Source organism: Schistocerca cancellata, chromosome 10 (assembly GCF_023864275.1).
Source record: "Schistocerca cancellata isolate TAMUIC-IGC-003103 chromosome 10, iqSchCanc2.1, whole genome shotgun sequence".
Taxonomy (NCBI): domain Eukaryota; kingdom Metazoa; phylum Arthropoda; class Insecta; order Orthoptera; family Acrididae; genus Schistocerca; species Schistocerca cancellata.
The window spans coordinates 227,206,826-227,232,142 of NC_064635.1; the positions used below are offsets into that span (position 1 = coordinate 227,206,826).

Below are 25,317 nucleotides of genomic sequence, written 5' to 3' on the forward strand. Positions count from 1 at the left end.
CGACCTGGAAAAAGCGTTCGACAATATAAAATGGTGCAAGCTGTTCGAGATTCTGAACAAAGTAGGGGTAAGCTATAGGGAGAGACGGGTCATATACAATATGTACAACAACCAAGAGGGAATAATAAGAGTGGACGATCAAGAACGAAGTGCTCGTATTAAGAAGGGTGTAAGACAAGGCTGTAGCCTTTCGCCCCTACTCTTCAATCTGTACATCGAGGAAGCAATGATGGAAATAAAAGAAAGGTTCAGGAGTGGAATTAAAATACAAGGTGAAAGGATATCAATGATACGATTCGCTGATGACATTGCTATCTTGAGTGAAAGTGAAGAAGAATTAAATGATCTGCTGAACGGAATGAACAGTCTAATGAGTACACAGTATGATTTGAGAGTAAATCGGAAAAAGACGAAGGTAATGAGAAGTAGTAGAAATGAGAACAGCGAGAAACTTAACATCAGGATTGATGGTCACGAAGTCAATGAAGTTAAGGAATTCTGCTACCTAGGTGGGTAAAATGACCAATGACGGACGGAGCAAGGAGGACATCAAAAGCAGACTCGCTGTGGCAAAAAAGGCATTTCTGGCCAAGAGAAGTCTACTAATATCAAATACCGGCCTTAATTTGAGGAAGAAATTTCTGAGGATGTACGTCTGGAGTACAGCATTGTATGATAGTGAAACATGGACTGTGGGAAAACCGGAACAGAAGAGAATCGAAGCGTTTGAGATGTGGTGCTATAGACGAATGTTGAAAATTAGGTGGACTGCTAAGGTAAGGAATGAGGAGGTTCTACGCAGAATCGGAGAGGAAAGGAATATGTGGAAAACACTGATAAGGAGAAGGGACAGGATGATAGGACATCTGCTGAGACATGAGGGAATGACTTCTATGGTACTAGAGGGAGCTGTAGAGGGCAAAAACTGTAGAAGAAGACAGAGATTGGAATGCGTCAAGCAAATAATTGAGGACGTAGGTTGCAAGTGCTACTCTGAGATGAAGAGGTTAGCACAGGAAAGGAATTCGTGGTGGGCCGCATCAAACCAGTCAGTAGACTGATGACAAAAAAAAAAAAAAACGGGTCTGTGGATCCACACATGAAGAAACCACTAGTTCCTGTTTCATAGTTTCCAGTTTTCTTAATTCGATAGAAAAGAGCCGAGAGTTCTGTAGGAGCCATCTGCGTCCACTTGGGTAATGAAATTACTATACAAAGACATCTTCAAGCACGCTTCTGCTTGTGCAGGTCATGTCCTCGCCGGGCTTCGCCATCCGAACGCTGACGGATAGGGACGGCCCACAGCTGGTGTCCTTCCTGAGGCGCTTCTTCCTGAGGGACGAGCCGCTCAACGCCGCGGTGGGCATCATGGCCGACGGGCAGGAATCCTCTCCAGAGCAGGAGAGCTTCTGTCTGGAGGCGCTGCCCGAAGGTACGGCTGGGTCAGCTCAGCACAAGGAGTCACACTTCTTAAATACCGGCTGGCTGCAGTGTAAATGCTGGCAGAGTTTTTCTATTTTTTGTTTTTTCAGTGTCGTCTATAATTATCGTCTGACAGCAAAACGTAGTAGATATTCTGATGCTTAATGCGAAACCGGTTTACACTGGAAAAAGTTAGTTCCAATTTTGGCCACCAGGTGCAAATGTGGCGCTGCGAATGCAAGAAAGACGTACAGATTTGTGTCCATATTTAATGGATCAGCAATGGGATGTGGGCAGGAAAGGTCAAACAAATCAGAAAGACCTAATGTTGGTTTTAAGGAAAGGTCAAACAAATGAGAAAGACCTAATGTTGATTTTATTATTAACTGTTGGTTACATAATTTGTTCAATATGAGCACTGGAGACATCAACGAGATGCCGTACAGCGCCAGATTTGCACCTGGTTGCCAAAATTGTAACTAATTTTTTGTCGTTGCTTAACATTGTTAGCAAAAATATCGAACAGTTCTTGTCCGATTTATTTCAAGTTTGTACACATTGCTCTAATAAACGTTGTATGAACAGAGGCTAAATATTTTAATATATATAATACAGAAACATATATGTAATATACAAAGGGAAAACGTTGTTACCAAAAATCTCGGAAAGTTCTTCAGCGATTTATTTCAAAGTTTTACACGATACTCTAATAAGCATTCGGACAGATGTGGGATACATACTTTTTTTGTATATGTAATATGTAGATTTATATTTAATATAAATAGAGGAAGCGTTGTCAGCAAAAATTGCGGTAAGTTCTTCACAGATTAAATTTTAAGACGGTATTGTAACAAACGTTCGATCACACATAAGTTATGTTGTTTTATACGACAATGTGTAGTTTTTCTGTTATACCTAACTGCGGGAGAGAAAATGCCCTGCCGTGCTGTGAGAATGTGCAGCTTCGGTTTCAACTGCAATAACATAGAATTAGACGAAATGTTTCCTCCGAATACATTCTTTTTCCTAATATATAATTTCAAACAAAAAGTTTGCACAATATTGTACTGTTTTGTTTTCTTCCCCGCCGTGGGTTTTATAGCAAACGGGAAAGTTGTATTTGTGGTGTGTCGGCTTATGATAGGAATCGTATTCCGGAATTTGAAACGTCCGAATCTTTTTAATCCTATCCATTCGCAGGTTAAAACTATGCGAAATACTGCCACTGAAACTACTATACAGACCCAGCAGCTGGAGTGGCAACCCTCATATCCCAAATACCAATGATCCCACCCGGTTTACCCATTAATTTTGATCGACTTCAGTTCCCAACCAGCGTTTCACTTCCAATACGAATAAACAACGCTCAAGTCAGAGAGAGTGGTGACGAGAAGATGAACAGAGAGGGGAGTGGGGGGGGGGGGGGGATAATGGACACAGAGAGAGGGAGGAAGATATGGACAGAGAGAGTGGGGAGGAAGTGATGCACAGAAGAGGGGAGAAGGAGGTGATAGAGAGAGGGAGTAAGGAGTTTAGGATGTATACGCAATTAATACAGTATTACGTGAATAAGAAGCACTATCGTGTTCGCTAGTATACTATAATGCAAATGATCAGCTTTCCAGTAGGTAGCAGTAATGCCAACTTGTTTCTGTGTATAAGGTAAGATTATGCAGTCCGTTTGTCATTCAGAAATCTCCATCTGAATGTTCATTGGCTGTGAGAATACCATGTTATACTTGATACATTATGTTATCAAAAGTGTGGTGTCACCGCCATACACCACACTTGCTAGGTGGTAGCCTTTAAATCGGCCGCGGTCCGTTAGTATACGTCGGACCCGCGTGTCGCCACTATCAGTGATTGCCGACCGAGCGCCGCCACACGGCAGGTCTAGAGACACTTCCTAGCACTCGCCCCAGTTGTACAACCGACTTTTCTAGCAATGGTTCACTGACAAAATACGCTCTCATTTCCCTAGACGATAGTTAGCATAGCCTTCAGCTACGTCATTTGCTACGGCCTAGCAAGGCGCCATTGCCAGTTACTATTGATACTGTAAAACATGTACCGTCAAGAGCGACGCTCATCATTAATGGATTAAAGTTAAGTATTCCACCAGCTACGTCCGTTTTTCTAAAGTCTAATTTCCTTGTCCTGTTCCAGACCTCACGCCAGCTTGCGTGAGCTAAAACACGTGCCTTTCGGCTTCCTCTAGTACCAGGTGTTGGCTCTCCTGCCAACCACAACAAAAAGTATCCGGACATCCCCAAAAACATACGTTTTTCATATTAGGTATATTGTGCTGCCACCTACTGCCAGTAGACATTACACATCGTGAAAGAGCAGAATCAGGCGCACCACGTGGTCAGGTGATTGGGTGCCACTTGTGTCATACGTCTGTACGCGAGATTTCCACACTCCTAAACATCCCTAGGTCCACTCTTTCCGATGTGATAGTGAAGTGAAAACGTGAAGGGACACTTATAGGACAAAAGCGTACAGGCCGACCTCGCCTGTTGACTGACAGAGACCGCCGACAGTTGAAGAGGGTCGTAATGTCCAATAGGCAGTCATCTATCCAGACCATCACACAGGAATTCCACACTGCATCAGGATCCACTGCAAGTACTATGACTGTTAGGCGGGAGGTGAGAAAATCTGGATTTTATGGTCGAGCGGCTGCTCATAAACCACAAGTCACGCCGGTAAATGCCAAACGATGCGTCGTGTGGTGTAAGGAGTGTAAACATTGGACAATTGAACAGTGAAAAAAACGTTGTGTCGAGTGACGGATCACGGTTCAGAATGGGGCGATCCGATGGCAGGGTGTGGGTATGGCGAATGCCCGGTGAACGTCATCTGCCAGCGTGTGTAGTGCCAACGGTAAAATTCGGGGGCGGTGGTGTTATGGTGTTGTCGTGTTTTTCATGGAGGGGGCTTACAGCCCTTGTTGTTTTGCGTAGCACAGGGCTACGTTGATGTTTTAAGCACCTTCTTGCTTCCCACTGTTCAAGAATATTCGGGGATGGCGACTGCATCTTTCAGCACGATTCAGCACCTGTTCATAAGCACGGCATGTGGCGGAGTGGTTACACGACAATAACACCCGTATAATGGACTGGCCTGCACAGAGTCCTGACCTGAATCCTATGGAACACCTTTGGGATGTTTTGGATCGCCGACTTCGTGTCAGGCCTCACCGACCAACATCGACAGGCTTTAGCGACTGATTTCGATACCTCTCTTCACTGCAGCACTCCGTGAAGAATGGGCTGCCATTCCCCAGGAAACTTTCCAGCACCTGATTGAACGCATGCCTGCGAGAGTGGAAGCTGTCATTAAGGCTAAGCGTGGACCAACACCATATTTAATTCCATCATTGCCGGCGGAGAGCGCCACAAACTTGGAAGTGATTTTGAGCGAAGTGTCTGTGTACTTTTGATCAATAGTGTATACAGCAAGAAAAGGAAACATCGAACTACACGTGTCACAAGCGGCGGGGTGTGGCCTATTCAGGCAGCCGTTTATCGTTCCGCCAAAATGCTGCTTGCGTCCCTTCGGGATACGACAGTCTTGCTAATATGGAATGGTTTCAGGGGGACCATATTCAACGCCATGTAGAACTTATTGGCTCCACACGACTTGTGCCTGAGAGAAAAGACGTCGTGTTCGGCCATGTAGAATCGGACAAGAAAGTCACTTGTTATAAAACTGAATTATTTCATCTGATCTTCATAAAGGACATAAACTGAAGGAATGTTAAAGAGTAGGCAATTCTAAACTCTCGGAATATTTTGTAAACTTAGGTAAGAAAAATGGATGTGATGGTGCTGCAGTAGGTGAAATGGCATTAGTTTATCGTGCTGTAAGGCGCAATTTAAGTTATTCCAGTATTGACTGTGAAAACTAATCTGTACTAGCGTAACCACAAGCGTCAAAACGATGAGGAAGAACGCAAGACCAGATAAGGCGGTGAGGCGACTTCAGCCTATAGACCGCTGACAAGGATCACACCACGACAGGGGTGACCCCTGCAAGAGGTGAGCATAAGCGCCGCTTCTGCCAGCCTAGGCGGACATAAGTGGGCGGTATTCGCAGAAAATTAGCGAGGCCTAGCAGGTAGTGCTACGAGGACAGTTATTGGTGATCCATATCCATTGCCTGTTTGAACATTGTATACAGCAAGGACTCTGGTTTATATTGCATGTCGCCCATCACTTGTGACACCATTGTTAATTCAAGTTAAGTACTGTCAATCTGCTTTATTGAAATAAAACAACTGATGACATTCGCTTGAGTTGTTGTATAGCATTCCGAGAATGTAGCATCCCTTAGGCACTCTATACGAGACGAGTGGGCAAAAAAAAACCACAAAATTAGTATCCCATATTTTCGCCAATTCAAAAGTTAGTTCACAACTGAAATGTGCTCATGAAAAATTTCGTAGCTCCCAAGAATGTTAGTTAGACTTTTTAGAAGTTCTAATTACACTACTGCCCATTAAAACTGATACACCAAGAAGAAATGCAGATGATAAACTTGTATTCATTGGACAAATATATTATGCTAGAACTGACATGTCATTACTTTTTCACGCAATTTGGCTGCATAGATCCTAAGAAATCAGTACCCAGAACAACCACCTCTGGCCGTAATAACGGCCTTGATACGCCTGGGCATTGAGTCAAACACAGTTTGGATGGCGTGTACATGTACAGCTGCCCATGCAGCTTCAACACGATACCACAGTTCATCAAGAGTAGTGACTGGCGTATTGTGACGAGTCAGTTGCTCGGCCACCATTGACCACACGTTTTCAATTGGTGATAGATCTGGAGAATGTGCTGGCCACGGCAGCAGTCGAACATTTTCTGTGTCCAGAAAGGGCCGTACAGGACCTGCAACATACGGTCGTGCATTATCCTGCTGAAATGTAGGGTTTCGCAGGGATCGAATTAAGGGTAGAGCCAAGGGTCGTAACACATCTGAAATGTAACATCCACTGTTCAAAGTGCCATCAATGCGAACAAGAGGTGACCGAGACGTGTAACCAATGGCACCCCATACCATCACGTCGAGTGATACATCCAGTATGGCGATGACGAATACACGCTTCCAATGTGCGTTCACCGCGATGTCGCCAAACACGGATGCGACCATCGTGAGGCTGTAAACAGAACCTGCATTCATCCGAAAAAATGACGTTTTACCATTCGTGCACCCAGGTTCGTCGTTGAGTACACCATCGCAGGCGCTCCTGTCTGTGATGCAGCGTCAAGGGTAACCGCAGCCACGGTCTCCGAGCTGATAGTCCATGCTGCTGAAAATGTCTTCGAACCGTTCGTGCAGATGGTTGTTGTCTTGCAAACGTCCCCATCTGTTGACTCAGGGATCGAGACGTGGCTGCACGATCCGTTACAGCCATGCGGTTTAGATGCCTGTCATGTGAACTGCTAGTGATACGAGGCCGTTGGGATCCAGCACGGCGTTCCGTGTTATCCTTCGGAACCCACCGATTCCATATTCTGATAACAGTCATTGGATCCTGACCAACGCGAGCAGCAATGTCGCGATACGATAAACCGCAATCGCGATAGGCTACAATCCGACCTTTATCAAAGTCGGAAACGTGATGGTACGCCTATCACCACTTTACACGAGGCGTCACAACAACATTTCACCAGGCAACGCCGGTCAACTGCTGTTTGTGTATGGGAAATCGGTTGGAAACTTTCCTCACGTCAGCACGTTGTAGATGTCGCCACCAGCGCCAACCTTGTGCGAATGCTCTGAAATACTAACCATTTGCATATTACAGCATCTTCTTCCTGTCGGTTAAATTTCGCGTCTGTAGCACGTCATCTTCGTGGTGTAGCAATTTTAATGGACAGTAGTGTAACTTCTCGCTGTAATAGTTTATGTATAACTGTAATGTACCAACGCGAGCTAGAAGAAATGGTTATTAAAAATGCCGAAAAAACTGGCAGCTATAGTGTATCCAGAGAAGATTACTGACCTGTTCTAACAGGGATCGTGATTAAACTGACCAAGTGGCTCATTTCTATGGATCGAGGGCCAAATTTCGATGACCCTGATCCCACTGCCGTCGTAATTGATGATGTCGTTGGGTCAGCACGGGGAAATGTAGAGGTCTTTTGCAGCAGAGCCATATGTTTCAGACGGAGCGCTGATGGGCGTGCTCCAAAACGCTCGTGCCTGCACTAGCAATGTAGGGTCCACGCGGCATAGGGTGGCCCATGCGCAGTGACCAGTTTGCGTCCAAAGCGCTGGACGTGTTGATTCACTTGTTCAGAAGGGGGTCGCCCTTTCGGTCGGCCGGCGATGACAGAATCGAGGCGCACGCACTACAATCTTTCTCAATCGATTTTAAAGAAACTATACGGTAAAAAAAATCATTTCTGGTTTACTTGTAGATTTACAAGTCAGGTTCATTATGTTGTGCGTATCTTTTCAGCACCTCAATGCCCTCCGTTGCGCCGGCCGTTGTGGCCGAGCGGTTCTAGGCGCTTCAGTCTGGAACCGCGCGACCGCTACGGACGCAGGTTCGAATCCTGCCTCGGGCATGGCTGTGTATGATGTCCTTAGGTTAGTTACGTTTAAGTAGTTCTAAGTTCTAGGGGACTGATGACCTCAGATGTTAAGTCCCATAGTGTTCAGAGCCACTTGAACCATTTTTGAACCCACCGTTACCTGAGCAACACCAATTGTGGTGCAGATCGCTGTACGCTGCTTGAGCTCTACAGAGCCCTTGTCCAATCCCGAATTGACTGTGAGAGTGGGAGTTATGGTTCTGCAGCGCCTTCAGCATTGCATTTACTCGACCCTATGCACCACTGTGGGTTTCGATTAGCGACAGGAGCTTTTAGGACGAGTCCGGTTGCAACGGTACTTTCGCGTTCTCGTCAATACGGTACCAGAACGTTTAAGTCCTACCACTGTAAAAATGGAAGATCCGCGATTCGGAATGTCAGAACTGTGCAGTAAGTAGCGGCAGGCACACCGCCACAAAATCACGCAGCACTAACACTCCAAACCATCGACTCTCGGAGAGAGATTTTAACCGTCTTCAACCTAATGGTAAAGTATCGAACTATTTTTCTCCGAATCGTACAGTTTGGGGGAAAAGCAGTGAGAATGATTACTTTTGGAAACCTTTCATCAGACAAAGCCTGTTATAACAATAAAATATTTCGCCTAATAAAACGGCCGCCAGCCCAAATCGGGCACAGTGTCTACACAAAAAGATGAAGTCAATTTTCGACACTGAATAAATACCTACTTTCACTTACTACTGTCACTTGGCAGTAAGTACTACTAATCATCCCACTTTCTGTTACTTATGGAATTTATCACTATACTTCAGTAATAATTTAAAGAAGACACACATATACACTCCTGGAAATGGAAAAAAGAACACATTGACACCGGTGTGTCAGACCCACCATACTTGCTCCGGACACTGCGAGAGGGCTGTACAAGCAATGATCACACGCACGGCACAGCGGACACACCAGGAACCGCGGTGTTGGCCGTCGAATGGCGCTAGCTGCGCAGCATTTGTGCACCGCCGCCGTCAGTGTCAGCCAGTTTGCCGTGGCATACGGAGCTCCATCGCAGTCTTTAACACTGGTAGCATGCCGCGACAGCGTGGACGTGAACCGTATGCGCAGTTGACGGACTTTGAGCGAGGGCGTATAGTGGGCATGTGGGAGGCCGGGTGGACGTACCGCCGAATTGCTCAACACGTGGGGCGTGAGGTCTCCACAGTACATCGATGTTGTCGCCAGTGGTCGGCGGAAGGTGCACGTGCCCGTCGACCTGGGACCGGACCGCAGCGACGCACGGATGCACGCCAAGACCGTAGGATCCTACGCAGTGCCGTAGGGGACCGCACCGCCACTTCCCAGCAAATTAGGGACACTGTTGCTCCTGGGGTATCGGCGAGGACCATTCGCAACCGTCTCCATGAAGCTGGGCTACGGTCCCGCACACCGTTAGGCCGTCTTCCGCTCACGCCCCAACATCGTGCAGCCCGCCTCCAGTGGTGTCGCGACAGGCGTGAATGGAGGGACGAATGGAGACGTGTCGTCTTCAGCGATGAGAGTCGCTTCTGCCTTGGTGCCAATGATGGTCGTATGCGTGTTTGGCGCCGTGCAGGTGAGCGCCACAATCAGGACTGCATACGACCGAGGCACACAGGGCCAACACCCGGCATCATGGTGTGGGGAGCGATCTCCTACACTGGCCGTACACCACTGGTGATCGTCGAGGGGACACTGAATAGTGCACGGTACATCCAAACCGTCATCGAACCCATCGTTCTACCATTCCTAGACCGGCAAGGGAGCTTGCTGTTCCAACAGGACAATGCACGTCCGCATGTATCCCCTGCCACCCAACGTGCTCTAGAAGGTGTAAGTCAACTACCCTGGCCAGCAAGATCTCCGGATCTGTCCCCCATTGAGCATGTTTGGGACTGGATGAAGCGTCGTCTCACGCGGTCTGCACGTCCAGCACGAACGCTGGTCCAACTGAGGCGCCAGGTGGAAATGGCATGGCAAGCCGTTCCACAGGACTACGTCCAGCATCTCTACGATCGTCTCCATGGGAGAATAGCAGCCTGCATTGCTGCGAAAGGTGGATATACACTCTACTAGTGCCGACATTGTGCATGCTCTGTTGCCTGTGTCTATGTGCCTGTGGTTCTGTCAGTGTGATCATGTGATGTATCTGACCCCAGGAATGTGTCAATAAAGTTTCCCCTTCCTGGGACAATGAATTCACGGTGTTCTTATTTCAATTTCCAGGAGTGTATTTCAACAAGGATAAAAAATATTAAACTTATAGCTATCATTTACATTATTTAACACGACTAAATTTCATTTCTTGTTATTTGTTAACGTTTTACTAACACCAATATTTGTCTGGCTTTCTTTGACATGGAGCAGCAACACGAACATTTACTGTCAAGATTGTTGCAGTTAAATAATTATGTTACTTTACTTTCAGAAATGTTACTGAAAACGTATTCTCATGATCACGCAAAGCGGTGGCCCTTAAACTGATATATGCAAACTTTAATATTTAATAATGATTTTCAGAATTTACTACCAAAACAGTACTCTTCCCAGTAATTTACTATTTATTATTCAAGCTTCAATAAACGTCAGGATACTCGGAATAAATTCGTTTAGCTAAGGACCCTACTGAGGTAAATGACATAGGAAAATGACGGTTAGACACAAAGGTACATTTAACACCTATTTTCCCCTGATTGAAGATGGATGGTTCATACTGTGATACACTTCTAAATAAAATACTTTGCCTGTTACTGACGTCGAAGGTGGCGTGGGGCGGTGCTGCGTAGTAACATTGCGCAGATACGGCTCTTGATGTAAATAGCTCTGTCTTCCTTTTGGTGGCGACGATAAAATTGCAAATTTCTGAGCTATTAATTTATTGCTGTTCTGTGCCAATTGTGTAGAACACGTCCGAGGCCAAAACCCAGTCTTGCAGGTAAATTCGGGGCCTCTAGTGCTTGAGCAACGTAATGTGTGTCCACCACTTGCAGGGCAGCTACCGACTGTGTGAGCCACTTGCGCGCAAATTCTTACTCGCGCGCTCCACCACCTTTTCCATTCCACCACAGAACGGAGTTCGATTCTACCTTTTCACCTTTTCAATTTACACTTCTGCTTACAAAACCCTAAATATGAACCATCTACAATTGCTTGACAGCTTATACATACAAAATTGACATAATTAATTACAGTTGTACTTGAAATATTACATAATTATTTACAAAGTATGTTTTAATACATTTATTCCACCTACGTCAAAGAGGTTATTTTAAATAGATGAACTACACTTAACAGAAGCTAACTCTCGTTGTAGTATTTTCTTAATTTTTCAAAATTATTATGGAACTAAAAATTTTTAAAATATACAGATTAATGGCAGTATTATATTTAGAATAGCATTACACGGTGACACCAGGCTGGTGTCCCTCCACTGCAGATCAGACATGCGCAATTGCTCGCCAGTTACGCAGCACACATTCGTAGTTCCCCTGAGCATCCGAATTACCATCTCCTTTGCCCGCCCGCGGCAGTCCATCTCCCGCATCGGCGGCCCAGATTGGGGCTAAAGGTTTGCAGTTTGCGTTCGGTCCCTTCTCTCCGAACTGGAGTCCTCCTTCTTACCACCTCTACTTGCGGTCCGTTCACGTACGCCTCAATGGTGTACGACTCGCCCGCAGCTTCGTTTGGACTCCGTTAACCCTGCGTTTCTCTGCTGTCACTTCCTCTCAATTCTAGGCCTGTACTGGGGATCTGAAGTAGTTTGCACCGACGGCTCGATGGCTGATCGTAATGTAGGCTTCGCATATGTTCATGGAGGACATACTGAGCAGCACTCCGCCGGCCGCGTTGGTCTAGCGGTTCTGGCGCTGCAGTCCGGAACCGCGGGACTGCTACGGTCGCAGGTTCGAATCCTGCCTCGTGATGACTGGGTGTTGTGTGATGTCCTTAGGTTGGTTAGGTTTAAGTAGTTCTAAGTTCTAGGGGACTGATGACCTAAGATGTTGAGTCCCATAGTGCTCAGAGCCATTTGAGCAGCACTCCTTGCCAGTTGGCTGCAGTGTTTTCACTGCAGAGCTGGCGGCCATGTCCCGCGCTCTCGAGTACATCCGCTCGTGCCCTGGCGAGTCATTTCTCCTGTGTACTGACTCACTGAGCAGCCTACAAGCTATCGACCAGTGCTACCCTCGCCACCCTCTGGTAGCGTCCATTCAGGAGTTCATCTCTGCCCTGGAACAGTCCCGACATTCCGTGGTGTTTGTGTGGACCCCAGGACACGTCGCAATCCCCGGCAACGGACTTGCCGACGGGCTGGCCAAACGGGCGACGCGGAAACCGCTTCTGGAGATAGCCATCTCCGAAGCTGACCTGCGTTCTGTCTTACACCACAGGGTTTTCCGGCTTTTTGAGAAGGAAAGGCATAACAGCACGCACAAAAAACTGCGTGTCATTGAGAGGACTATGAATGTGTGGAAGTCTTCCATGCGGGCCTCTCGCAGGCAATCAGTTGCCCTCTGCCGGCTCCGCATTGGCCACTCTCTTCTGTTTCTAGCGTCTCTCTGTTGTTTTCTTGTCCTCTTTTGTTCCTTTCAGTGTTCGTTGCCTTACCTTCGTTCTTGTGGCTTTTCCTTTCATTCCGTTTTGGTTATATGTTTCATCCGTTTTATTCTCACACTTGTGGCATTGTTTTATTAGGAACAAGGGACCGATGATCTAGTAGCTTGGTCCATTCTCCCGCCTTTAAACCAACCAACCAACCTACATTAATCTACAAGGAGACTAAATTGAAAAATAAGTACTTCTTTCCGTTCCGAAAACTTTTCAAACCATCCTCGTAAACAAAACCTAATACTAACAATGAATTTATTAACAGTTTCAGGAAGAAAGGAAATTTCCTTACAGAGGTCCACAAATTTCAGATTACAAATTTTTACCCAATGAAAAAAAGAAACTATAGCCAAAATAAGTCTCAGGCTTCACTGTGTGTCCACACTTCACCGAAAGTTTTAGTAAGTCGTTTGAAGTATAAAAATTTAAACGGTGGAGCCATACTACAATAATTAACGTCTGTTCAAATTTATACACGATGTTCAGCTAACACTACCCAGACAACAATAATTAACATAGGAAGCACAATGAAACAGGACGGAACCTCTGCAGGGTTCAAAGGCGGCTAACACAAGCCCGAAATATTCCTAATCTGACACACAAAGCAACAGGTAATAATATAACCGTCAACCAATACATTTACGATTACGTCAGGTTGTTGACAGCTCGAATAATAATCGGAAAGAGTAAATTATAACTTCCTACGAGGGTTGGAACTTAAATAGTGGCAACTATTTATTCACGACCGACACAAAAGAGTTACATGTTTGCACCTGTTGATGTCCTTCAAATTAATCATCAGCGTTGTGTAGAACCCGTTGCCAGCGATGTGGAAAGCGTAGTATACCGTTAGCAGAGCCTGTTCTGTTGATGGTGCGAATAGAGGTGTCTACTGCCTGTCGAATCTCTGGAACGGTTCTGAAGCGAATGCCACGAAGTCAAATGAAAGTCACAAGGACTTAAGTCCGGGGAGTATGGTGGATGGTACAGTACTTCCCAGTCCCATCCACCGAACAGAGCAGCCACAGCTTGCGCTGTGGGCGCCCGCGCATTGTCGTGCAAAATGGTGAGTGGTTTGCGCAGAAAGTGTCGCCGCTTCTTTCTCAAAGCTGGTCGCAGGTGATGCTCCAAAAACGAACAGTAATACTGTGCACTGGCGGTGGCATTCGCTTCAGAACTGTTCCAGGGATTCGACGGGCAGTAGACCTCTCCATTCGCACCGTCAGCAGAACAGGCTCTGCTAACGGTATACTACGCATTCCACATCGCTGGCAACGGTTTCTACACAACGCTGGTGACTACTTTGAAGGACAGTAACAGGTGCAAACATGTAACTCTTTCGTATCGGTTGTGAATAAGTAGTTGCCACTATTTAAGTTCCAACCCTTGTATATTTGACGCTGCTGTCGGAGCGCGTATCAAGATCACTAAGGCAAGGTTTAAGGCTATCATCTGACCAGCACTGGCTCCGAATTAAAAAAATTCATAAACTAGTTCCATTCACCAACGTGTTTATAAGAACCTGCTCTTGATTATACGCCAAAATTGTCTTTGAAACGGCCACACAATCCGGGATTTCAGACACACCAAAATACCCAAAGAATTTATACACGCGCCAAGAATAATACCTTGTATAAGACGGTGCGTAAAAGAACGCCCTTAACAACGCAAACTAAGAACTATATGTCAATCCACAAGCACAGAAAATTTCAAGGCACACTAACAGCAGTCTAATAAAGGAAATGCACCATCTTCCAAAACAAGAACAAACAAGTTTAACACAGCGTTTTTAGAGCACCATAGACCGGGTACTAACTAGAGGTAGGCACTCCTGCAGTAAACCATATCTATGCAGAGTGGCTGTTGTGTACACAGTTCCGCGTAGTCAGCGCGTACACACCTTTCCCACCAGAGCACGCCCCGCTAAGCACAACAGCGCAGTCGCAGCGCTCGTCCGTCTCCGCACTACGAGATGGCGCTGTCTTAGAGACGGACCAAATTCTACTTCCGCCGATCCGCGTATTAATATGTAACGCAGCAATGAGATTGCTGCTAACGTAGAACCTTTACTCCTCGCAGATCACACTCGCGCAGTGATACACGAACTCGCGAGGTATTATAACGAGTGTACAGACCTCCGATTTGTCAGAGTTCTACATTTGTCTGTACCAGTCTATAGTCAAGTTTCAGTCTGAGCCTAATAAGATTACCATATTCCTGGACATAGCCATGAAGATAAATGTATAGACACTTTTGTCAAGTGTCAGAGATATATGTGAGAATAAGATTAACGTACCACTACCAAAGGAACTTCAGATTGTCAATTGTAAATACCATCCAGATCAAAGTTAAGTAATTTTATACTTGTTATTATTTTAATAAATGTGTGTGATAATTAATCAAGTTCTGTTTAAAGTTGGTCACCGTCAATCCGCTACTCTAAGCGTGCAAGTGGCATTTCTATCGTCTGACCTAACGGCAGAAGATAAACACGCCACGATAAGACCACGAGACATATTGCTGGCACTCGCCTACTTCGTTAGAGCGACAAGTCAAATAATCTGATGGTGTGTGCACTGAAGGTCTTACAGTACGCACACCACAGTGGCATACTGATCTCCACTCAGCAAACCGAGTGCCGAACCAGAGTAATCACAAGAGTAACAGAAAGTTAACTCACTCGGTAACTTGAGTAGAGAACAAAATATACGTTCTGTTGCGATGGGCGTTTTCTTCCTGGTGTTGACTCTCACTAATTTCAAAGTCGTTCAGTGCCAAATGCTTCACTTTCTTCATTAATAAGCATTGAAGCCACAATAAAACTCCAACCTAAGTAACATCATGACTCATATAATTGGAGAAACTGAAACATAAACAAAATCAAGTTACGCAATGGTAAATCACAACCTACATCATTAATTTGCTAAAACCAAACGCTAAGCAGGAAAACCCATGGTCTCGAGCATCCAGATAATACGCAACAGTAGCAGCAATATAATTTCAAACAGAAGGTACCGAGTCCGCTGTGGCCGGTGTTACTGAACACACATCCTCAAAATTCTACAGCCAGCAACGCGTGTCGGTCGCGCCATTTAAACAAAAGACGCCAACCTCACAACGGCCACGAGCTTTCTGCCAATCGTAGAGTAAAACAACCGCAGCGCATCCATATAAAGAGAGTTCATAAACAATACAAACACAGGTACACATCCGCCAGCTGATCAGCGTTAAACTGCAGAAGTCTTTTCCAGGGACACACCAAATGATGCAGGAAGCCTGCGGTGATGAGTGCTTTAGTCGTACGAGTCTGTTCGAATGGTTCAGACAGTTTAAAAGTCCAGAATGAGATTTTCACTCTGCAGAGGAGTGTGCGCTGATATGAAACTTCCTGGCAGATTAAAACTGTGTGCCGGGCCGAGACTCGAACTCGGGACCTTTGCCTTTCGCGGGCAAGTGCTCTACCAGCCGAGCTACCCAAGCACGACTCACGCCTCGTCCTCACAGCTTTACTTCTGCCAGTACCTCGTCTCCTACCTTCAAAACTTTATAGATGCTCTCCTCGGGCGTGAATCGTGCTTGGGTAGCTCAGCTGGTAGAGCACTTGCCCGCGAAAGGCAAAGGTCCCGAGTTCGAGTCTCGGCCCGGCACACAGTTTTAATCTGCCTGGAAGTTTCAGTTTAAAAGTCGCCGGACGGAAGTTAATGATGAACCTCGTTCAGGGCGCCCTTCGACATCTACCGACATCGCTCATGTCAGGAACGTCAAAGAAATTATACGCTCCAATCGAAGACTGACCGTCCGAGGGATTACATAAAAATGTAACATTCCAGCTGGGTCCTGTCATGAAATCCTGACAGCATGTTGGAACGCATCGTGTTGCCGCTAAGTTCGTCCCACGGCTCATGAGTCAAGACCTGAGTCACCCGCTATTTGGTTGGTGCGTGACTATTGAACAAAAACCGCCTCATCGTCCATACTCTCCAGACGTGGCTTCTGCGGACTTTTTTTAATTTCCAAAGTTGAAAACGCCTTTGAAAGGACGAAGATTTGCAACGATAGACGGCGTTTTGCACGATATATACACTACTGGCCATTAAAATTGCTACACCACGAAGATGACGGGCTACAGACGTGAAATTTAACCGACAGGGAGAAGATGCTGTGATATGCAAATGATTAGCTTTTCAGAGCATTCACACGTCCTGACATGAGGAAAGTTTCCAACCGATTTCTCATACACAAACAGCAACTGACCGGCGTTGCCTGGTGAAACCTTGTTGTGATGCATCGTGTAAGGAGGAGAAATGCGTACCTTTTTTGCGGATGAATCCAGTATCTGTTTACAGCATCATGATGATCGCATCCGTGTTTGGAGGCATCACGGTGAACCCACATTGGTAGCGTGTATTCGTCATCACCATACTGGCGTATCACCCGGCGTGATGGTATGGGGCGCCATTGGTTACACATCTCGCACACCTCTTGTTCGCATTGACGGCACTTTGAACAGTGGGCGTTACATTTCAGGTGTGGTACGACCCGTGGCTCTACTCTTCATTCGATCCCTGCGAAACCATATATTTCAGCAGGATAATGCACGTCCGCATGTTGCAGGTTCTGTACGGCCTTTCCGGATACAGAAAATGTTCGACTGCTGCCCTCGCCAGCACATTCTCCAGATCTCTCACAAATTGAAAACGACTGGTCAATGGTGGCCGAGCAACTGGCTCGTCACAATACGCCAGTCACTACTCTGGATGAACTGTGGTATCGTGTTGAATCTGCATGGGCAGCTGTACCTGTACACGCCAATCAAGCTGTGTTTGAGTCAATGCCCAGGCGTACCAAGACCGTTATTACAGCCAGAGGTGGTTGTTCTGGGTACTGATTTCTCAGGATCTATGCACCCAAGTTGCGTGAAAATGTAATCACATGTCAGTTCTAGTATAATATATTTGTCCAATGAATACCCGTTTATCAACTGCATTTCTTCTTGGTGTAGCAATTTTAATGCCCGGTAGTGTAATAAGAGGCATACCACGAGTGCGTCCGAAGTGGAAACGGCATTGGGACCGGCGTATCAATTGTGGAGAAGAGTATTCCGAAGGAGACCATGCACAATAAGTGAAAGGTAATGGAGGAAAAATTTTGTGGACGATGATCCGTAATTTTTTGAACAGACCTCGTAGGTACTTCATGTTAAGGTCCTTGAGTTAAAAGTAGGACAGTGTGTCTTTTTTTTCCTTCATGACAGTGCATCAGCCTGTTACCGATCTGAGAAGTTCCTGGACGTCCCAAAAGTTGTGAAAATCCAAACAGCTTGAAGTTTTACGCTTGGCGTGCATGTAGTTTCTACAGAGAAATCTTACTTTTTATCCCCATTATTGCTGCGTGCGAGCTTGATCTATGGAACACGGCTGTGATGGTGGACTTTTTGGCAGGACTGTCGCTGCAGGCAGTGGACACGGAGAGCGGGAGTTTGTTGGGAGTCAGCCTCAGTCGTCTGCACCAGCCGGGGCTCGAAGTGGAGGCCGTGAAGAACGCCGAAGCGTGTCCGGACCCTGCCTTCCGCAAGATTCTCAGGCTCATCGCGTTTGTCGACCTCCAGGTTGGTTCACAAAGTGACGGTCTGTCTGTACCCCGAGAGTCTTCATCCAGCGGGAACACTCCCTGTGCCAACAGTAAGGTGCTGAGCCGCGGCGAAGACGCCATCCAAATGACCACAACGTAAAACATTCTGCTGTTGGGAGAATGGCGTCACCAGTGGTCGATGCTACGTTCTACAATATGTTGTCTTACATTTGCATATTGCACTGATTCTGGTCGTTTCAAAGTGTTAATCCTGGCTTCTCCTCTTTCCTCTCTCCTAATGTGAAAAATCATGTTAGCATTGTCACCTTAAAATATGTTTTCTTTGTTATTACGTAAGTTATATTATGAGGCATATCTTGCCCTTTGACAGAATATCTTTCTTTTATTTAAAACGCAAATTTATAATATACAGAACAAAAGCATGGAAACATTACAAACACATTCTAAAGTAACTGAAATCCCGATTTTGATGCTTAGTTTATTGTTAATCTCACATCTGCTACTCCTCATGACTTTGGTCTTTCTTTTCTTTACTCTCATTCCACATTCTGTGTTCGTTAAACTGGTCATTCCATTCAGCAAGTCTTGCAATTTTATCTCACTTTCACTGAAGATAGCAATGCCATCGGCGAATATTACCACGGATATTTTTTCAGCCCGAATTTTAATCTCACTCTTGAAACTACTTTGTTTCTGTCACCGCTCCTTCGATGTACAAAACGAATACTAGGCGCAAATGGCTGCATCCCTACCTTAGACTCTTTTTAATCGGTACTCTTCTGTCTTGACCTTCCATTCTTATTGTTCTCCCTTGATTCCTGTGAATATTATGAATTACTCATCTTTCCCTGCAGCTCGTATATATTTTCCGGATGATTTCTAATATCTTGCAGGATGTTACGAAAGCATTTTTTAATTCGCAAAGTCCAGTGAAGGAGCCTTGATTTGTCCTAAGCCTTGCCTTCATTATTGATCACAAAGTCAGAACTGCGTCTCTATCTTCGCCTTTCCTAAAGCCAAACTTTTCATCCTCGAAAAGATCTTCAGTTGTCTTTTCCATTCTTCTCTTAGTAATCTTATCTGCAAACTAGACGTAAGAACTGTTAAGCTTCTTCTTCTTCCGTGTCCGGATGCTCCAATTATATCTTCCCTTCCCAGTAATTAGCAACGTAGATTGCTTTGTCATTGACTTTCAAAATATCATCTTTAGTGCATGTTATAGACATATCTGGGCAGATCAGTAGGTGGTTCAAGTCCTGTATTGCTCGGCATTCACACCTGTCGCCATCACTGTAACCCCATTTAAATAGGTTTGATTTGCACCCAGTTACTCCAGTGCGCAGCCGGTTTAATGACCTCCAAGTTGTAAAAGGTAGTTGAAATCCTGCAGATCCCTCCTCAAGTAGTTCCATTGTGGAGTGTGGCACCATTTCTTCCCAAAGAGATAGCCGCCTTGCGGCGGGCTCGGTGGCGAGCTCTTCAGTAATTTCGATGAAACTCCTGCGGGTTTTCAGCCGGACACGTTGTTTTCGGTGCATATGCATCGGGTGTCGGGGATCATTCTTTTGTTTTGATCTTTCGATCTCGGCGGCTACTTGTCTGCGGATAGTGGGTGGTGCTATGCCTATGATGGGGTAAATGATGTCTGTGGGAGTTGGTTTGAGGCATCCTGTGGCAATACTGTTAAGCTGATTGTGCAATAGTTCTCACATTCATCTGCCTTTGATATCTTTGGGATTTTGTGGATCTCCTTGAAGTTCGATGGTAAGTCTCCAATCTCATGTATCCTCCATACTAAATTGAATAACGGTATGGTTGCCTCTTTCTGGAGGTATTGTTACCTATTATCGTCTGCCTTATTTGATAGCAAGCCTTCCAGAGCTCTGTTAAGCTCTGGCCCTACTGCTGGATAACTTATATCTTCCACAGTGACGCCCATTTCTTCTTGTGACACATCATCAGACAGTTGCTCCCCGTTATAGAGGCCTATAGTGTTCTCTTTCCACCTGTTCACTCACTCCTTTTGTAGTGACGTCGTCGCCACTGGAGTGTCTCCATCGCCACTCTCCCATCCTCGTCGCCACTGTGCAGCCTTTTACCAGCGAAGCAAGAGTCACGGGTGGCTGGTATCTTGTTTCTACAACACAAATGCACACGTGGATCAACATGGTTTTTTATTTACATGAACAGATAGCTGCTACTTAACTTTAATAGAGCCCATGTGTTGTGGTACAAGCTCATCAGTAAATAGCCCTCTTGCAGACACTATCGGTAATCCTGCTATTATACAATTGTGGTCACTAGTCTCGTCAGTGTGCACTGTTGCAACCTGCGATGTGAACTGACAGATGCCAACTGAAATAGGTAGTAAGACAGTGAGCTATTGACTGAGCGACTGAGGCCCCTCAGTTTTTTTATTGTATTTCAATTCCCCATCGGTGTGGGCTGGCAGCAGCATATGCGCTGCTCTTCAGCTGAAAGACAAAGAACAAACAATAGAAGACATTTAAAAATAACAAAGTAGAAGACATGGTGAACATAGATATAAAACAGGGGAGTATCATGGAAGACAATAGACAAAAAAGGGGCGACTGTAAAATGGAGATAAAAAGCGTAAAAAAGTAGTGCACACAAAAACCATACACTGGGACGATTCAAAGAACACAAGGCGCAGTATGACCGGAGCATAAAAGTAACGACGGATGGCATAGCACATGACAAACACTGGCACTAATGCTAAGTACATGGCCAGCACACAAAACACACCTCTCGACGCAGCACAGAGAAACAGCACTAAACACAACACTGACGATGATCAAAATGGAGGATCTGCCAGGCGCAAGGAGATGAGGGAGAACGGAAGAGGGGAGGGAGGGAGGGGAAGAGAGGGGGTAGATGGGCAGGGGGGGCGCTGAAGAGGGCCAGGTAGGGAGGGATGTGGGAGGGAGAAAGGCGAGGATAGGGTGCAGGGTCTCAGGGGGTGGGGAAGGAGGAAAATCCGCTCTAGGAGAAGGAGGGGAGAGGAAAAAGTGGGCCCTGGGGAGGGGGGGGGGACAAGGCCAGGTTATAGTTGAAGGGAAGGGTAGATGTCATCGCGAAGTTCATCATCCGGGAGAGGGAGGTGCTGGAAATTGCCCTGATGAAGGACATGGAGGGTGTGGAGGTCGAGAGAGGGAGGGATACAGCGATAGAGGCGGGGCAACGGGTGGGGGGTGGAGAGGAAGGAGGAAACCAGGAGCTGGGGGGGGATCAAGCCTGCAGACAATGTAAAGGATGCAGAGATGTTGGACGAACAGGAGGAGGCGAGGGAAGGGGACAATGTCAAACAGGAGCCGTGTGGGGGAAGGAAGGCGGATGTGGAAGGCAAGGCGGAGTGCATGGCGTTCGAGGATTTAGAGGGCCTTGTAAAAGCGGGTGGGTGCGGAGATCCAGGCAACGCTGGCATAACAGGATAGGACGGATGAGGGATTTGTAGGTGTGGATGATGGTGGAAGGATGCAATCCCCACCACCCAGTCAGTGGCGATGGCCTAAATACTCGCGGTCGAGAGGGCGTTGGTGGCAGGTTGCTTGTGAGTCTGTCTTTGGCCTGTCTCGTGACAGGCACGCATTGATCGAGCGCCTACTATCGATCTTCGCACTACATATTTGCTGAGCGGTGCGCTGGCGACAGCTTACGCCAGCACACCATTTCCTTCCATTTTTAACATGCAGGTTCTTCTTTATTATTTCACCAAACGTTGTCCGACTTTTCTATATGCTGAAATAGTCCTTCTGACAGCCAATTTATTTCCTATTTCTTCACATTTTTCCAGCAGGCATGGCGCTATTCCTTCCTCACAATAATTAGTGACTTTATTCCTGCATTGTAAGGCAATAAAGCTAAGAAATATTGTGCATGTACTTCTTATTAATTTTTCCTCTGTTCAATGAATTATATTTTGTGTAAAGAGTATTAAGTGTACACACTTTTATATATGGAACCTTAATATGTATATGCATCAGTCTGCTGTTTTTTTTCCTCTCTCTGTGAATGAAACAATCTCCCTGCAAACATGTCACAAACTTTCCGACCTGATGTTTTCTGCACAATCGTAAAGGCAGTACTGATTGTAAATGGACTTCTTCTGTCAACACAGACTGCCTGTCCACACCTCAACACCTGACCTGATGCCTAGGATAATCGCTTACTCTTGCCGCATGTACTTGGAGACACTATTCAACCAAAAACCATACGAAAGGTAATCACTACTGACCATTAAAATTGCTACACCACGAAGATGACGTGCTACAAACGCGAAATTTAACCGACAGGAAGAAGATGCTGTGGTATGCAAATGATTAGCTTTTCAGAGCATTCACACAAGATTGGCGCCGGTGGCGACACCTACAACGTGATGACATGAGGAAAGTTTCCAAACGATCTCTCATACACAAACAAAAGTTGACCGACGTTACCTGGTGAAACGTTGTTGTGATGCCTCGTGTAAGGACGAGAAATGAATACCATCACGTTTCAGACTTTGATAAATGTCGTATTGTAGTCTATCGCGATTGCGGTTTATCTTATCGCGACATTGCTGCTCGCGTTGGTCGAGATACAATGACTGTTAGCAGAATATGGAATCGGTGGATTCAAGAGGGTAATACGGAACGCCGTGCTGGAACCCAACGGCCTCGTATCACTAGCAGTCGAGATGACAGGCATCTTATCCGCATGGCTGTAACGGATTGTGCAGCCACGTCTCGATCCCTGAGTCAACAGATGAGGACGTTTGCGAGACAACAACCATCTGTACGAACAGTTCGACGACGTTTCCAGCAGCACGGACTATCAGCTGGGAGACCGTGGCTGCAGTTACCCTTGATGCCGCATCACAGAAAGGAGCGCCTGCGATGGTGTTCTCCACGACAGACCTCGGTGCACGAATGGCAAAACGTCATTTTTTCGGATGAATCCAGGTTCTGTTTACAGCATCACGATGGTCGCATCCGTGTTTAGCGCCATCGCGGTGAACGCACATTGGAAGCGTGTATTCGTCATCGCCATACTAGCGTGTCACACGGCATGATGCTATGGGGTGCCATTGGTTACACGTCTCGGTCAGCTCTTGTTCGCATTGACGGCACTTTGAACAGTGGACGTTACATTTCAGATGTGTTACGACCCGTAGCTCTACCCTTCATTCCATCCCTGCGAAACCCTACATTTTACCCGCATGTTGCAGGTCCTGTACGGGCCTTTCTGGATACAGAAAATGTTCGACTGCTGCCTTGGCCAGCACATTCTCCAGATCTCTCACCAATTGAAAACGTCTGGTCAATGGTGGCCGAGCTACTGGGTTGTCACAATACGCCAGTCACTACTCTTGATGAACTGTGGTATCGTGTTGAAGCTGCATGGGCAGCTGTACCTGTACACGCCATCCAAGCTCTGTTTGACTCAATGCCCAGGCGTATCAATACCGTTATTACAGCCAGAGGTGGTTGTTCTGGGTACTGATTTCTCAGGATCTATGCACCCAATCAATGTAATCACATGTCAGTTCTAGTATAATATAATTGTCCAATGAATACCCGTTTATCATCTGCATTTCTTCTTGGTGTAGCAGTTTTAATGGCCAGTAGTGTATAATTATTTGTCTGCAAATGTCGTAAATTCTTATGTAATGTTGTTCAGTACACTGTCCTCAATCGCTAATAGAAATAGGTGCACTTACTGTAGAATCCCTGTTGCAGTCGCAGTTAGAACATTTTTAACGCCTGGTGTATCTAGAGTTCGGTCAAGCTGAGATACACTTTCTGTGACTACAGGTCTCGGAGGAGCTGCGCAGCCTGTTCCCCGAGGCGGACCTACGGCAGGTTGAGGTCCAGGTCGTATCTGTGGATACAGCGACCAGGGGCCGAGGAGTCGCCAAGGCTCTCATAGACCACACGAGGTAAGCATGAAATGCGTCACACTATATTGCGGATGTCCCAGACATGTCAAAGACAACTCAAGGTGTAAACCACTACACACTGGCGCTGCAAAGCTCACATAGACCAACCAAAACCAACCTCTTCATCACAGAATAGCACTTTCACCCAGAGACGTCAATCATTTGCTGGATGTATTACAATCCCTATCTTCCCCTACGATTTTTGCCCTCTACAGCTCCCTCTAGTACCGTGGAAGTTCATGTCTTAATACAAATTTTGTCATTCTGTGCCTTCTTCTGGTCAGTCATTTTCTGGTTGATTCTGCGGACAACCTCTTCATTCCTTATCTTATTGGTTCACCTAATTTTTAACATTCTTGTGTAGGACCACATCTGAAACCCTTCGCCGGCCGCTGTGGCCGTGCGGTTCTAGCCGCTGCAGTCTGGAATCGCGCGACCGCTATGGTCGAAGGTTCGAATCCTGTGTGATGTCCTTAGGTTAGTTAGGTTTAAGTAGGTGTAAGTTCTAGAGGACTGATGACCTCAGATGTTAAGTCCCAAAATGATCAGAGTCATTTGAGCCATTTTGAAATCCTTCGATTCCTTTGTTTTTCGGTCTCCCCAAAGACAGTGAGTCATTTTATCGCAATTCTACGCTCCAAAGGAACATTCGCAGAAATTTCTTCCTGAAACAAAGGTGACGTTCGATAGTAGAGGACAGTTTTTGGCCAAAAAAGCCCTCTTTCCTCGTGCTAGCGAGATTTTTATATCCGCCTTGCTACGTCCGTCGTGTTTCACTTTGCCTCCAAGGTGGCAGAATTCCTTTACTTCGTCTCTTTTTAAGTCTCGGATTCTGATGTTAAATTTTTCGTTATTCTCATATCTCTCTCCCTTTCATCTTACTTTGATTTATTCTCAGTGCATTGCATGTACTCATGAGACTGTTCATTCCATTCAACATGTAGTCAGACTCTTACACACTTTCATTGATGATAGCAATGATCGGCTTTTGTCATCCATATCCTTCCGCCCAGAATTTTAACCCTACTTCTGAAACTAACCTTGATTTCCATCATTGCTTCTTCGATGTACGGATTGAACAATAGGACAAAATATTGCATCCCTGTTTATAGCCTTTCAAATACGGACACACCGTTGGTCTTTCATTCTTACTGT

The 25,317-nt window shown here is 45.9% G+C and overlaps 1 protein-coding gene across 1 annotated transcript in view; it reads left to right on the top strand.

Annotated features, from left to right (window-relative positions):
- LOC126106437 (arylalkylamine N-acetyltransferase 1-like) overlaps positions 1 to 25,317 on the top strand; it is a 113,296-nt gene that overhangs the window by 72,248 nt on the left and 15,731 nt on the right. Inside the window, exons 2-4 of the mRNA XM_049912717.1 lie at positions 1,249 to 1,432; positions 18,074 to 18,240; positions 24,038 to 24,162. Of these exons, the coding sequence (XP_049768674.1) occupies positions 1,252 to 1,432; positions 18,074 to 18,240; positions 24,038 to 24,162 (473 nt within the window). The 5' untranslated portion in view covers positions 1,249 to 1,251. The remainder of the gene's footprint in view (positions 1 to 1,248; positions 1,433 to 18,073; positions 18,241 to 24,037; positions 24,163 to 25,317) is intronic.